Source organism: Lottia gigantea (genome assembly GCF_000327385.1).
Source record: "Lottia gigantea unplaced genomic scaffold LOTGIsca_10, whole genome shotgun sequence".
Taxonomy (NCBI): domain Eukaryota; kingdom Metazoa; phylum Mollusca; class Gastropoda; family Lottiidae; genus Lottia; species Lottia gigantea.
This window is the reverse complement of record NW_008706747.1, coordinates 858,042-874,428: the sequence shown is the minus strand read 5'-3', so window position 1 is coordinate 874,428 and position 16,387 is coordinate 858,042. Positions and strand designations below refer to the sequence as shown.

Here is a 16,387-nt window from a genome sequence, read left to right as displayed (position 1 = left end):
ATATTGTTTCATTGTCATGATTATTAAGTGCTGCAACGATTCTTGAAGTTGTGTTTCGATACACTGTACTCGATAATTATAGCGATTCATGTATTAGAAAAGGAAAGAGAAAAAATAGTAGAAATTTGTATATTTTTAACAAGTTTGTCTCTATTAAGCACTTGAGGATGTGAGCAAGTAAGAACTTGTAAAAAAAATCATGATTTTTTGTAAATTTTGATGTGAAAATGAAAACATGACACAATTTTTTATATATACGAGGATTCTGTGTCATTTGTTATTAAACGGGGCTAAGAATTAATTTTATTTTTATCCAAAGCAAAGCATTTATAAGAAGAAAAGAATGGCGGTTCATTGATTCATCGGTGAATCATTGCAGTCCTAATGATTATGTATGTATCGAAATTCCAAAACTGGTTAACAACATTTTTTCAGAAATTCCATAGTTAAAATTTGTTGTGCTTTAAGGTTTTTTTTTCTAAGACAGCAGGAATGCAAATTATTATGTAAATTTCATCATTAACAAATATTTTAATTACATGTATAAAGTCTTTTGAAAAAAACCCATATGATCAAGACTTCTCACTTTGTAAGTCTATGGTAGTTTTTTTTTTTATAAGCAGGGAAGTGGTTCCTGGGCCTCTAAACTCAAAAGAAAGCACTATTGCAGATAAATAATGAAACTATTTAACACATAAGCACCATTTTGATTAAACAAACTTTATATGCAAGTTATTACACAAGCCACCCATGATCTGACAAAGATTCTGTATTAATTCTGTTCTGTTAAAAGTGTAATGACAATACAAGTCAATGTTTAACACAGAATATCCAAGAATTCCTCACACATAGTTAGGAAACCTTTCTAGTACAGAGCATTTGATTGGTTGAATATTGAATGATCAAGCACACAAGACACATAACAATGTTATCAGATCATGGATGAGAAGTGGAGTCAACTGCAGAAACAAAATATCAACAAGCGTTATGAGGAAATAAGACATTAAATTTTATAGAAGATTTGAACCAATGACCACCAATTCTAGGTCTTAACAGGAAAAAATGATTTTAGAAACTTTTTACATTTGATTTGCTTCTCAAATTTTGACCATAATGTTTTTAATAAAATGTAAAAATAAACAATCCGTTCCATTCATTCATTCATTCATTCAACCACAATCCTTTTCATTCATTCATAATTTGGTTGTTCGTTCATTCATTCTCTCATTCATTCACTCATTCCAGACAATAAATTATAAGGACATATTTCTTCCCTCTATACTAATACCAACAGCTTTCTGAGTTTTGGAATGTTTTTTACGATCTGCGAAGGCTCTCTTGTGTTTTTCATATTTGTTGACCTTCTTTTTGGATGACTAAAAATATAAAATGCATTGTTTTTAGATTCTACTAAATCTAACTCTTCTTGGGTTAGAACAATGGTTCCTAACTTTTCTCAGCCTTGATACCCCTGGAGCAATCATTTAGACCTTTCACACCCCCCAAAATTTGTTTCATCCACATTTTCAGCATGTGATGATGTGAGGTGCTCTCTCAATTCAAAATAAATTCTTCTCCTATACCAGTTGGTCACACCCCTGACACCCTAGTCCCACACCCCCAGGGGATGAAAACACCCTAGGTTGGGAACCAGTGGGTTAGAAGAAAATGAACTAAAAAACAACCCCATAAAACTGCAAAACAGAGGACAAATATGCATTATCACAAAAGGCCCTTCCCAATAAGTGACATCATCAAGCACTTAATGAAATTGGAATTGCAGGAACTACAGACTTCTAAAATTCAGAAAAGCTCCTTACAATCCCTTAAGTTGTATTATCAAGCTTAAGGCCAAACCAAGACCAAAAACATCTTGCTTACCTTAGATGGTACATATTCCATTTCATTATGTGGTCGGTTGACGTAGTCTTTGTTTGAAGGTGCTGGAACTCGTGCTCTCATGATAAAGCCTGGATCACCAGGTCTCACAGCACTGAAAATATACGACATGACATTTAAAGGTCTACTGTTGTCTAGATATATCCATTACCAGCTGAAAAAGCTGGATTTCAGCTATCCATGGCACTTTTTAGAATTAAAATTTGACACTCAGTTCTCTTACAATTGAACAGAAATATACTCTTCTCTTTTAGACTATCCTCGTTTTCTAGTTGTGAAAGTTATCATTTTCATATATCAATATTAGAATATTAATCTCTGTGCCAAGAAAGCTGATTGGTTGATTCTATAGCCATATGTTATTATCCAATCAGAATTCACTTTCTTGGCAGTCTCACATACAGTTATGTTGTTAATAGCAAAATGTGCTTGGCAATCTGATTGGCTGATTTAATTGCCAAGATATTATTAACCAATCAGATTGCTAAAATATAACTAGATACGATATTATTTCAAGATGTCTGACAAGTCTGAAAAGAAAACAATTAAAACTTACCCATCAGTACCAGCCATGGCTTTCTCCATATCTTTTCTGACTTCTTCACCTTCAGTACTGTAATATTAGAAATCATATACAAGGGGAGGCAAATCTTGTTCAAAATTCATTCTTAGAATCATTTCTTTTCCAAAGGGTCATTTTTGTGAGAAGATATACGAAATTAGCTTTAAGCTTTTAAGTCATTAAAAACCTTTCTTGAGCTAGAATACATAGGCCGTCATCCTTACAAACCACTTAATGGCTCAGCTTGTGAACCGGGCATTCTTTCTAGAGAGTTCACACTGAGTGAATTTTCAATCTCTTAACTATAAAGGAATACATAGATCAAAAGTAGCTTTTATTGGAAAATCAAAATAAATATGCGTTGAGTCCATACCTGAGTCTTTGTTTCTTTGGAAGTAATTCGTAATCTCTCTGTGCTCGCTCTTCTTTGGTTAAGTTTTTAAAATTGCAGGTGAGATTAAAAATAGGACGGGACCATTCATCTAAAATGGGAAAAACAGTTGATTAAATCATGGCGTTATATAGTGATGTTCCAATTAACGGTAATTGAAAGTCCAGTGATGTTACTAATCGAATCTCAACTCAAAGTCGGTGACGTCGGCAAACCATATAAAAAGTCAGTCGTGTTGTTTTTTGTTTGTTTTTTGTTGATAATATAAAATTTCTAATAATGAATTTAACTTGACATATTATAAGATTAGGTGACTAAAACAATGAGATCCTGATAATTTGTCACACCTTTGATTAATTTTCTCGAGGACTAGCCTTAGATTCGGCACAGAAACGAATGCGGCATGATTTATAAATTAATTTATAAAGCCTTAAAACAAGTACATGTTCATTAAATGGGCTGTGTTTCGATTATATAACCGATTATGCCTCTTCGATTATTTCGATTAATCGATTATTATTTTCATCCGATTGCCCATCACTAGTGTTATACCAGTCTAATAGAAATTAGTCCACACTTTCCTTCAGTTTTTCATTAGCTCTTACTTTATTACAGCCACTTCAGTTAGGGTTTAGACTCTCATAAACTTGACTTACTTATAATTTTTCCAGCCAACTCTCGATTTTTCCGTGTTTCTTTTGGATGTTTGTAGAGGTACATGACAGCTTTACCGATTCCACTGGATTTGAGACTTTCAGGATTACTGGGAGGGAACTGCAATAAAAAGGAATCAAACAAATTTTAAAATGGATGATACAAAATTTTGAAGTACACAAGCACTCAGTTTAAGGAGGGACTATAGCTCAGTTGGATAGAGTGCTGGAATCTTGAAGTCACTTGATTGGTTATGATGAATTGTGATTGTTAGTTCTAATCTCACTTGCATGCACAACACTTGTGATATTTCCCTATTATCCAAGTTGACCTGACTAGTTTGGAAAATCCAGGACAGATCATGCCAAGAGGTTTGGACCAGAACCAGCTGGGTCCTTGTGAACCGCAGCTGGTAGACATAAGCTGATATCTTTGTGTAATAAAATTGACAAATTTTCAAAGGCTACGCAACAACTGAAATTTGCAATTGCCCATGTTCTACTTTTTAACAAAAGTATGTAAATGTGAGGAAAAATCCCCATAAAACAGAGCTTCATTTTTCTCACTCTACTCCAGCCAAAAATATCAAAATATCTATTAGAGGCAAGAATAGAAGCAGATATCAACCAGAGAACTCAAAATCTGCCCCCAGAGTTGTAAGCAGTCAGTCAATTTGAATCCATCTCAGTAAACTATAAAGATACTATATATAGCCTACCTGTGATAAAATATTTAATAAACTTTCTCGTATCATGAGATGGGGTAAACTTTTATCTGGTAGTGGAGCCAGCCATTCCTACAAAAACATATACTCAAAATTATCTATTTTTCATGAGCACCAATATAAAATGGATGATTTGTTCATGGCATGTGGGAAATATTCAAATAACCCTTCAGATGGTTGAAAATTAGGCAGATTTGCCTTCAGATTTCTAAAATTATAGCAATACCATGACCAAGAATTCAGAAAACCATGGGTCAAAAAATAAAATAAGGATCTTGCTCTCGTGCACCGGTTTAGGCTAAAAAAGTAAAATGTTGGCCAGTAAAATTTGAATGGTGCAAAAATATGCTACAAGTGTTCCCCATCTACCTACACTTGAAAACCTTTTTTGTACCTCCTTTCCTTATTTAATGAAGAGTGCTCTAACAATACTTACTGTTATAGCAGACAATATTCCAGCATCTAAGAACGCAGTATGTAAGTCTGATCTGAAAAAAGAGGGGCAAATAAAAAATGAATCGATATGTTCCCATATATCAGCCATTTTTGTTTTCAATCCTTCGTTTCTAAGCCTAATGACAACATTCTGCAGTGTGCAATAAGGTACATTTTTGTCATGATAGCTGCATCAGCCTATATTTTTGCATTATAAAATTTTTGTAGGATCATCGCCTATTGATCACAGGGCCTTGCCCAACTTCAACTCCTTAAGGAATGAAGCTCTACCCAGCAAGTAACATCCCCACCCCCACAGGAGCAAAAATTCAAGAAGTCTTCGGACATGGAATCAAACGATCAATAAGGATCACAGGTAAAATTATGATCTTGGAGATTATATTGTCCACCAACGAAGTAATGATTATATTGGTGTTTAATAAATATACCAAATTTTCTAGCTATGAGTCCACTGGACTCTCTGAAAGAGTCCTCAGATGCATAGTGGCATCATCCTGGTACTTACTTTTTCAACTGAGATAATATGAAGGGGAGGATGCTGGTACTTACTTTTTCAACTGAGATAATATGAAGGGGAGGATTTTAATTTTTTTGGTAGCTGCTTGACGTTTGTTGTTCAGTCCTCGGTCTTCCTGAAAGTTTACAAAAAATATGATAAAAAATGTCTAATGCTGAATTTGATAAAAATAAAAAAAGAGAATTTAAAATATAATGTTTATTGAAAAGCATCGAATCCCAAATTGAATTGATTTGATTGGCTGAGATTTCAAGGTCATTTTGATTGGACAATATTTCGCTATAAATACATCATTTCCTCACCTTGAGGAACTATGACGAATGAGGTTGTTGTTTCGACACAATAACTGGAAAGCTAGCTATTTTTTTTATCACATTGCTAAGATGCCAGGGTGGATTTTTGCCTCAGACAAAAGTTCTTAGTTAAGTCCTATTAATACACGTCAAAAGGTAGACAAAACTTTAGGGGTCCTCAAATTGTATGATCACCAGTTTGCAAATGTTTGCAAATAAGAATAGCGTTCAGAAGTTTTGAACGCAACTCTTAAAGTGGTACTATGTCTTAGAATTAACATATAATTTAAGAATTTTAAACTTGGCGAATAAGAGCCAGTAGATATACCAAAAATCAAAAAAGATGGCAACAAAAATGCTTACCTCAGCAGCGATCTTCATATTTTTAATCATATCAAAAACTAGGTCATCATTGTCGTTAATGAGGTCACAGTCCTTTCTCTTTCTACGTTGTCTAGCTTTCTCTTCTCGTGTCCTTTCCAACATACGATCAAAATCGGACACAAAATTACTGGAAAAATACAGAGATAATATTACTGAAATAACTGGTAGCCCTTAATCAAATCTACTTTAAAGGGACAGGTGTGCCATTTTTTTTTTAACAATCATACTTAATTCTCAGAAACATGATTTTTTTAGCTTGACCAATCAGTAATAGTGTTCACAGCTCACCATCGAAATTTGAGCTTTCAAATCCATGCCTGTCCAGAATTATCTGCATTTTAAAGTTAAAAAGACGTGTCAATTTTTTTTGAGACACTGCCAAATAAAGAAAAGACATATATAGAAATAATGAGTAAAATTCCTAGTTTGAGATATTTTTAAAGGAATTATGCGATTTTCGTACATTTCTAGTACTTTTGAAGTCTATTTACATGTATCCAAGATTCAAATCAACCTCCCAAAATGGCGCACCTGTTCCTTTAATGTGCACAGCCAGTATATAAGGATTCTGTTGACTGTCCCATCTTAACTACCACACACTTTTTTCATATCAGTCCAACTGACCTGCATCACTGACAAGGGGGGAAACCAGATTGAAAAATCCGAAGGTAGTATCCCTGCCAGATCAAATTTTTTTTTAAAGATGGGTTTCCTTGTTTTTTAGTGTCAAATTAAGCAAAGTATTTGATTAATTGGTGTTTCTAATGAATTATCATGTATTCTTAATCATATCATTATGTTCTTATTGCATATAATAAGAGTATTAACCAATCATAAATGTTCATGTATGTACAGTCTGGATAAACAAAAAAAAAAGACTCACTGAAATTCAACTGGTAATTCTCTTCTAATTGAGCTAATTATGAATTAATTATGGACATGTGAGACAAACTGGTATTTTTCCAAGTCATTAAAACACCTCTACTTTCTATTCATATAAGTATTTGCATTTTCATAAATGAAAATAAGGGAACCCATCTTTAAGATAATAGAACTTCTACTCGGGTTGAAGACTGAAAGAGCTAGGAATTGTAATCAATCAAATCTATCCACTTACTTCTCTTCTCCTTTCCTATCGTCCACTACTCCTTCATCAGAATCAGAGTCCTCTGCCGGTGCCGGTGGTACTTCTAGAACCTGACCACTCGCACCTTCTCCCTCATCATCAGATAGTACTGCTGTAAAGATGAATAAGAAATGAAATGTATGGAGTTTTACACCCTTCTGAAGCTAATTGGGCTAATGAAGACCTGCAACACCATGCAGTGTGCAATGAGGGAAATTTGCCAGGATATTGGCATTAGCATAATCATTTTCAATTTCCAACTGTCCAGGGATCTTTAATGTGCAGCTATAGCTTTCGCAAAGGCAAATGGATTCCGATATCAGTAACAGCTTTTGCGATAGTGACTTTTTGGGTGGACATGGTTGTCCGAGAGGACAAAGCTATAAGCTTTAAGCTCTTGGATGCAATTTAATGAATTTTAGCTCCACTACAAATACACAGTGGCAGCCTATTTAACAGCTACAAATTCAAAATGTCTGATTTGCTTTGTTACCTGCTTTCTTTTTCTTTGGTGTACCTTCCACATCAGCTTCACCAAAACCCTGAAATTTGTTTTTTTATGTTAGCTGTTTTTCTAGTTTATATGGTTCTTTTTTTTATCTCCATTGTAATCTAACGCAATTCTGCACCTATTTTCAATATATAACATGTATAGATGCCCAGAGAAAAATAATGAAACTCACTTCAAATTCTTCATCTTCATCATCAGAGCCAAAAATATCAGCAATTAATTTATCAGCTTTCCTGGAAGACAAATATTCCAGATTTCTCAAGAGAAAATTTTTATCAAGGGCAATAACTTGTAATAATTTTATTTTGAAAACCTCTTGTTTCCACTATGATGATTGAGCACCATAATTTCTCAAACATTTGATTTTTCAGTCAAGATTAAATTTATGATTTACTCTTTATTCAAGTCTTATATGCACCTGATGCCAGTTGTAGATTGGGTTAGTCCACTAAAAATGCACATAATTAAGGAATGAATGTGGATCTTGCTATCGTTATGGGGAAATAAACGCGAACTTATGTGACAAAACAAATGACCTGGCGAAAGTTTGTCACATGATCAAGAATCTATATTCATTCAAATCACTTGAAAATTTAACTGTCAACTCTCAAAATGTGTTTTTGGTTTTCCATTGTGCCTGTCAATCATTAAGAGGGCGTGTCAATCAGTAAGAGGGCGTGTCATAATAATATTAAAGATGATTGTGTTGAAGACCAGCAATATAATGCCCCGCCCCCACCTCCTCTTTTCTCTGAAGAAAGTGAATTGTGAAGCACTTACTCTCCCTTTTCACTGCCTTCATCATCACTGACAACATGTGCTACAAATTAAAAAAAAGAAATGTAAGAAAAGACGAACAGGAAGGAAGGGACATTCATATCTGACCTTGGCTCTTTAATATGCACAGTCTGTATCATATTGCTTTCAAATAATTTAAACCTGGGATTTACACAATATCTGGGCTGAAAGGAGAGCTAGTTTTTGAAATTTTGATTATGTTCTACCACAGGAATATAGGCGCATTTTCAAGCAAGCAAGCTCACTGCAGAAAATGTGCCATGGGCCTTTCTGATGCAAGCTATTTTCAACTGGATATTTTAGACAAACGGACATGTACAGAAAATAATGCTCAATTAAAGATGGATTCCCTTATTTTTATTTATAAAAATGAAAATGCTAAATGTCCATAATTAATTCATTATTAGCTAAGAATTACCAGCAGAATTTCAGTGAGTGACCGATCAAGAAAGGTCAAAAAGTCTCTTTTTTGTTTATCCAGACTGTACATACATTGACATTTATGATTAGTTAAAGCTCTTAATTATATGCAATAAGAACATAATGATATGATTAAGAATACATGAAAATTAATTAAAAACACCAATTTATCAAATAGTTTTCTTAATTTGACACTAGAAAATAAGGAAACCCATCTTTAAGAGCCCTAAATATCAATTCATTTGGTCAAAATGAGAAAAAAAGCCGTTACCTTTCCTTTTCTTAGCAACTGGGGCTTCATTATCAGTTTCATTAACCTTGTCACTGGAAAATATCAAAAATAAAATGAAACGAGAAAGGGTTTTACATCCTACTTTTCTACAAATATTAAAATGATAAAAGTTAGGTAACAGTAAAATCAGCTTTGTTTACAAATCTATATTGTTTAAAGGGGTTGTAAAGAGATTTCCAAACTTTAATGTGTAACAGGGACACTGTAAGCATCACTTTGCACTATTCAGATCTCTAGGATTTTTGGAATAAGTTTTAGTGGAATTGCAGGAACCACTGACGTCTGATTGATAAAAGGCCTTTTGTGATAGTGACATTATAAAACACCTAAATTTCAGTGGAATTGCAGGAACCACAGACATCTGAAAATTGGAATGGTGCTAATGGATGCTATCAGTTTCCCCGATTCACATAAAAAATTTAGAAAACCTCTTTATAATCCCTCAAATATTTACAGTTAAGCAATTCTTCTATAGTCACTGAAATATGGATTTAGTAACGCAAATACACATAAAAAAGCTAAAGAACTTCTTGACAACCACTATAAATTCTATTAGACTTACTCATCATTTTCTTTGTCTGAACCACTCATTGATGACCTTCGAACTTTGGCTACAGATGGTGACCTTGAACGACTTCTGCTTCTTGACCTACTGGAGCGTCTACTTCCTGCTCTAGAACCAGAGCCACTTCTACTTCTGGCACGTGACCCACTCCTGCTTCTTGACCTTGAACCTGATCTAGATCTTGCTGGTGACCCTGATCTAGATCTTGCTGGTGACCCAGAGCCTGATCTTGAACCAGACCTTGACCTTGCCGAACCAGATCTTGAACCAGACCGTGACCTTGACCTAGAACCAGATCTTGACCTCGGACTTCCAGACCTTGACCTTGCTGGTGACCCTGATCTAGATCTACTTCTGGAAGCTCTTGATGCTGGAGAACCAGATCTACTCCTGCTTCCTCTACGAGAACCACTTCTGTGAGAACCAGCCGGTGATCCTGGTGTACCCAGAGGGGAACAGGGTCCGGGACCTTGGGGTGAATTTGAACGGCTTCTACTACCAGCTGAACCTGCAGGAGAACCTGGAGCACTTGGTGGTGAACCAGGTCCAGGTCCCATGGGTGAGGCTGAGCGGCTGCGGACTGATCCTGCTGGTGATTGTGATCTACTTCTAGGAGGTGAACCAGGTGGACTTCCTCCTCTGCTTCCAGCTGGTGTTGGTGGACTGCCCATTGGTGCTGCAGGACTGTCAGCATCAAAATCATCCCCATCATTATCAACTTCATGTTCCACTACCTCTCTTTCAACTTCTTCCTCTTCATCTTCTTCGTGAAATTCTTCTCTTACAACCTACAGTCATAGAACATCATTAGAAAGAAAGAAGCAGCCATCTCTAACAAGATGTAATCTGCCATTTTTTCTTCATTTTCATCTATTCGAGCTGTTGATTTGACTTAATTTGTCGATTGCCGGACAGGGCAACTCAAACGACTAACCGTTAATATCCTCTGGACATGTCATTCAATGTTTGAAAAAAAATGAATGCCACGGACAACCTACCTCTCCTCCTTCATTGACATAATCTCCATCAGCATCCTCATCTCTTGACACCATTTCTACATCTTCTGATCTATCAGGTTTAGAGTCAATCAGTCCACCAGGTGTAGATGGCTTCTCCATCTCTTCATTCTCATTCTCATCCTGGACTGGTGTGCTCCCACCACTTCCTACAAAACAAAAATACAAAGGAGTATTCTAAGAGGGTTATAGTCAACTTTTTGAGTGGTCATTTTGGCCAAATTTGGGGCCATTTTGGTTAGTTGCCAAGGTGACAACAACCCTTCTGAGAAGCATTAGATAAGCTTACTGAATGCACCTTTTGTCCGCGTCACAAAACCCCAAGAATTTGATTTGTTTGTTGTGTCATCAAACTGACAAATGTTCAAGAAGGCCATCTTTGGACCATAACTAGCTATATCAAAAATAAACGTGTGGAAACAAACACAGCGATTTTCCTGTAGATTCTTCATGCCTTGGTAGAACAAGTGCAATACTCAGATTATCAAAAGACAATCCAGACCTACCAAAGAGAATTGTCGTCACAAGCTCATTTTGGATTGAAACTGAAAGTGTATTTCGTTTGGCCAGGCAGCTTTATGTTGTCAAATTTTTGGTTTGTTTACGTACTGAAGAGTACAAAACCTCGTAAAATGTCAATCTCCCACAACCAATTCATGAACATAGATCGATAAAAATGTTCCTAATAATTACCTCCATCGTCGATATCCATGTTGAATCTGTTTTTATCAACAAATGTAGTAAGAAAATTGGCAAACAGTGTGAAATATATTTTATCGCGTTTTATTTTTCCGTATAGCTTCCCTTTTCGCCATCTAGCGGTCAGGAGGAGATAACCCCCAAAATTTAACTTGGTTATGTCCCTTTACAGTAAACCCTTAAGATAAAGGCCAATAATGTCACGATCTATCAAGGGCATTTTCCTTTCTATTTTAAAGCTTTCGAGGCATGACAAGTTTTGATAATTTGAGATCACTGATGATATGGATTTTTGCAATGTAAATCAACAAATCTTTTAATAGTAAATAGACACTATTTATATAATACAAATATTAACAGAATACAAATCAACAAATACATTTTATAGAGAATAGACACTATTTATATAATACAAATATTTACAGAATACAAATCAACAAATACATTTAATAGAGAATAGACACTCTTTATATCATACAAATATTAACAGAATACAAATCAACAAATACATTTTATAGAGAATAGACACTCTTTATATAATACAAATATTAACAAAATACAAATCAACAAATACATTTTATAGAGAATAGACACTCTTTATATAATACAAATATTAACAGACTACAAATCAACAAATACATTTAATAGAGAATAGACACTCTTTATATAATACAAATATTTACAGAATACAAATCAACAAATACATTTAATAGAGAATAGACACTCTTTATATAATACAAATATTAACAGACTACAAATCAACAAATACATTTTATAGAGAATAGACACTCTTTATATCATACAAATATTAACAGAATACAAATCAAAAAATACATTTAATAGAGAATAGACACTCTTTATATAATACAAATATTAACAGACTACAAATCAACAAATACATTTTATAGAGAATAGACACTCTTTATATCATACAAATATTAACAGAATACAAATCAAAAAATACATTTAATAGAGAATAGACACTCTTTATATAATACAAATATTAACAGAATACAAATCAACAAATATATTTTATAGAGAATAGACACTCTTTATATAATACAAATATTAACAGACTACAAATCAACAAATACATTTAATAGAGAATAGACACTCTTTATATAATACAAATATTTACAGAATACAAATCAACAAATACATTTAATAGAGAATAGACACTCTTTATATAATACAAATATTAACAGACTACAAATCAACAAATACATTTTATAGAGAATAGACACTCTTTATATCATACAAATATTAACAGAATACAAATCAAAAAATACATTTAATAGAGAATAGACACTCTTTATATAATACAAATATTAACAGACTACAAATCAACAAATACATTTAATAGAGAATAGACACTCTTTATATCATACAAATATTAACAGAATACAAATCAAAAAATACATTTAATAGACACTCTTTATATCATACAAATATTAACAGACTACAAATCAACAAATACATTTTATAGAGAATAGACACTCTTTATATCATACAAATATTAACAGAATACAAATCAAAAAATACATTTAATAGAGAATAGACACTCTTTATATAATACAAATATTAACAGAATACAAATCAACAAATACATTTAATAGAGAATAGACACTCTTTATATCATACAAATATTAACAGAATACAAATCAACAAATACATTTTATAGAGAATAGACACTCTTTATACAAAATTCTTAATTTCTTATATTTGCGTAATAGAAGTATATTCTTGCTTTGATCGGTTATTATAGTTTATTGTGGGTATGTTATGTGCTGAAGGGAAACTATGTGGAAGAGATTACCACTAGTTAACAGATACAGTGGAGAAAATGTAACTTTGACATATAATCGATTATGAAATTTGATAATCAAAGTATAAATTCTTAGCGACGATAATCGATTATTTCGATCATTTTATCCAACCCTACTATTGGCCTTGATATTTATGTCTATGAGAATCTCCTTCTTAGTTTTACCTTAATACGCCTACTAATATAGTCAAGAATATCTCGCTGATTAAAAGCCTGAGCTGTACATATGATTCCACCAAAACATTTGATTTCCTCAAAATCAATTTCTGAATTTTTAGTGTTTCTTTTCGGTTTTAAAACAAGAGTATTTAACTTTTTTTGACAAAAGCTATCAACATTCTTAATTCTGTTTATTAAAAGTACAAAATGTTTAAAATGGCCTATGACACATGTGGCAAATATAGCTTTTTTAAACAATGATGATGGCACTTTAAATTTTAGTTCTTTACATGTCTTCAAAATCCACTCCAGCAATTTTGGTGATTTGTTGAAAACAGCTAGATATAAAATGTTTGATTCACAGAAAGATCTCATATTATGAATAATGGACAGCTTTTCTTCTGTTTTCAGTTCCTGTTTGAAGTCATCCACAAATTCTTCTGAATTCCATATTTCATGGATGACAACAGTAGCCACATGCTTACCTTTCAGAATTTCTTGAATGAAACGTTTAACAATGCTACAATTTTCATTTTCAAACGAAGTTTTACGCATATTAGTCATTTTCGCTACGACATCGACCAAAAAGCCAATGGGACAATGTTTGATTAAGAACGCCTTAATACTTTCTGTACATAAAACAGCATATTGCATCATGCGATGACGGAAGGCAAACTTTAAAGCATATAAATTATCGTGAGAATCATCAGCTTCATCGTTTTGGATTTTTAGATACGAACCTACTAATTGATCTAAAATCTGTGATAAATTTCCATCAATGCTTTGCCTTAAAACTTCAGCAAGTTCTCCTTTTTCAGATTCATCAAAAACTTCATGGAATGCAACTAAACGTAACACATGATATCCATCTGGCCATTTTTCTTTTAAAAACTTAATATCATTGATAAAGCAATCCAATGGCAAGGAAAACAACTGAAGCACATTCTCATCGTGTCTGCTGTAAATAACAAATTCTTCACAAGTATCTAAAAATATAGGATTTTCCGCCATACCCAATATGTCATCAATATCCTGATTTGTCAAAAAGCGACCGTTTGTTTTTACAAGCTCTGAAGATTTTTTGAGAATTTCACGTTTTTCATCTTTACTCAATAAATGATCTTCTTCTTCCAAATTTACCACGTAATCAGGTAAACCATGTTTTATGCAATTTTTTAGACTTTCTTTGTTTCGTTCGAATGAAAGAGGATCCAATAAAAAAAGTGCTGCCTCTAAATTTCTTAAAGTTGATAGATCTTTGATAAAAGGTGAAATACTTTCAAACTGGGTACCAAGAGGTCCAAAAGCATCTTCCATGAAAATTGCAAAAGGCTTGGTACTCTTTGAACAAATCTTCCAATCTTCAGGACCATTCAATCTAAATACATCAACTCGAGACCTGTATTTCTCGTAAAAGTTTAGAATAATCGACTTCTTAAAATATCCCGAAAAGCCAACCACAAACGCTATTTTGTCTGTGTTAAGAACACTTTTCCACGCTTTGGTTTGAGAAACATCGAAATAACAATTTACAACCTCCATTACATCAGCTGTGTGTCCTAAAATAACATAATAAAAAAAACTGTTACACATACATGGCAAGGGGTGGCTACAAAAAAAAAACCCTATTTCAACAAATGAGCTCTTCCAATCATACATATATATAGTTTCATATTGATAGAAAGTATGCATGTGTGGAAGAGTTCAGTTGAGGGGTGTCTAATACAAAACTAAGTCCAGTTTTGAACAAATCTCCCTTTATTCACAGATTTATCAATTTTGGTTAACAAGGTATATAAGTATCATGAAAAAATTCTTATGAATTACAATTACTAACTTTATTTGAGAGAAGTTTCGACCAGTGTTCTCTGGTCTTTATCAAGCAATGAATAATATTACAAAGATTAACAAGCATATATATAGGTAAAGAGAAAACAACATAACAAAACAAAGGATTAAGAACCCAATTAAAGTATCTAACTTCTAATGTTTGATTAGGTGATCAGAGGCTCTGGGAATGAAAACTCCAGGATCTCTGTTGATTGGCGGATTATGTCTTCTTATTTGGATGGCTTCAATAATTTTCCTTTCTTTCTTATTGTTTTTGTTGATGGCTAATGTAATGGTTTCATTCCAATTGACTTTGTGGCCTGTAACTTTTATATGGTCTTGGATTGCTGAATGGTTGTTGGCTGCATTTGATTGATGTTCTTTGATCCTTTTTTGAAGTGGTCTCTTCGTTTCCCCTTTGTACGATTCCACAAGAACAAAAAAAAAGACTTAGTTTTGTATTAGACACCCCTCAACTGATTGTAATCCATAAGAATTTTTTCATTATATCCAACACCTTTACTAAATGCCATTCAAAGATCAAGGTATATAAGTGTACAAAATTGTTCACTTGGTGGGATTTAAACCCATGGCGCCAAATTGTCTAGCAAAACCAGTAATGGTTTCCAACTTACTTAATAAAAGCTCTGTTCCATCATCTGTTATAAACTGTTTATGAGTAAGGTTGGTAACATTTTGGATATTTACATTGGTCTGCTGGGCATTAGGAATCCCCACAATTCCATTATTATGTAGCACCAATCCATTCACAGCATCTAAAATTAGTCAAAGGTCAGTTTTTGAACCTCTGAAGACTATCTACATATATGCAAGACCCAAATCTACCCACAAAAAGGAGCGAATTTGCATAGCAATTTAAACTTTTGTGGAGCGATTTCTTCTGCTTCTGTGATAGTCTAGAGAAATATGTCCCCTAAAGTATCTGAAAGTTTTAACTAACAAAAATCCAGACGTTAACTTTTAAACGCCAAAAATATCTAAAATCATAACGTAAGGTTTTAAAGTTCGTTATACTTTTTGGAAGCTGTTAGAAAACTAATGTACGTATTTGAGTAAAATAAACACCGAATTGTAGAGAAATATGTCTCCTACGTATTCTAAAGGTTTAAACATTAATAATAATAATAATCTTTGTAAGAGATATAGAACTAGAAGCAGGAAGGTAAACATTACGAACACAAGTTATATGGATATACTACTTCTAGTTTTATTACACCTGTATGTGTTTCGAAACGTAGTATGTAA

At 33.4% G+C, this 16,387-nt stretch overlaps 2 protein-coding genes across 2 annotated transcripts in view; both read right to left on the bottom strand.

Annotated features, from left to right (window-relative positions):
- Positions 1-1,253: 1,253 nt before the first annotated feature.
- LOTGIDRAFT_109394 (hypothetical protein) lies at positions 1,254-6,003 on the bottom strand (the record flags this gene model as incomplete). The annotated part of the gene is made up of 8 exons (XM_009046068.1): positions 1,254-1,376; positions 1,882-2,023; positions 2,835-2,943; positions 3,509-3,626; positions 4,225-4,302; positions 4,667-4,718; positions 5,236-5,318; positions 5,860-6,003. Coding segments are annotated over 8 exons (849 nt in total), but the record flags the coding sequence as incomplete, so codon positions are not given.
- Positions 6,004-13,270: 7,267 nt separating this feature from the next.
- Positions 13,271-16,387, bottom strand: part of LOTGIDRAFT_156029 (hypothetical protein) — a gene marked incomplete at both ends in the record, with an annotated part of 6,421 nt that continues 3,304 nt past the window's right edge. Inside the window, 2 exons of the mRNA XM_009046067.1 lie at positions 13,271-14,850; positions 15,757-15,897. Of these exons, the coding sequence (XP_009044315.1) occupies positions 13,271-14,850; positions 15,757-15,897 (1,721 nt within the window). The remainder of the gene's footprint in view (positions 14,851-15,756; positions 15,898-16,387) is intronic.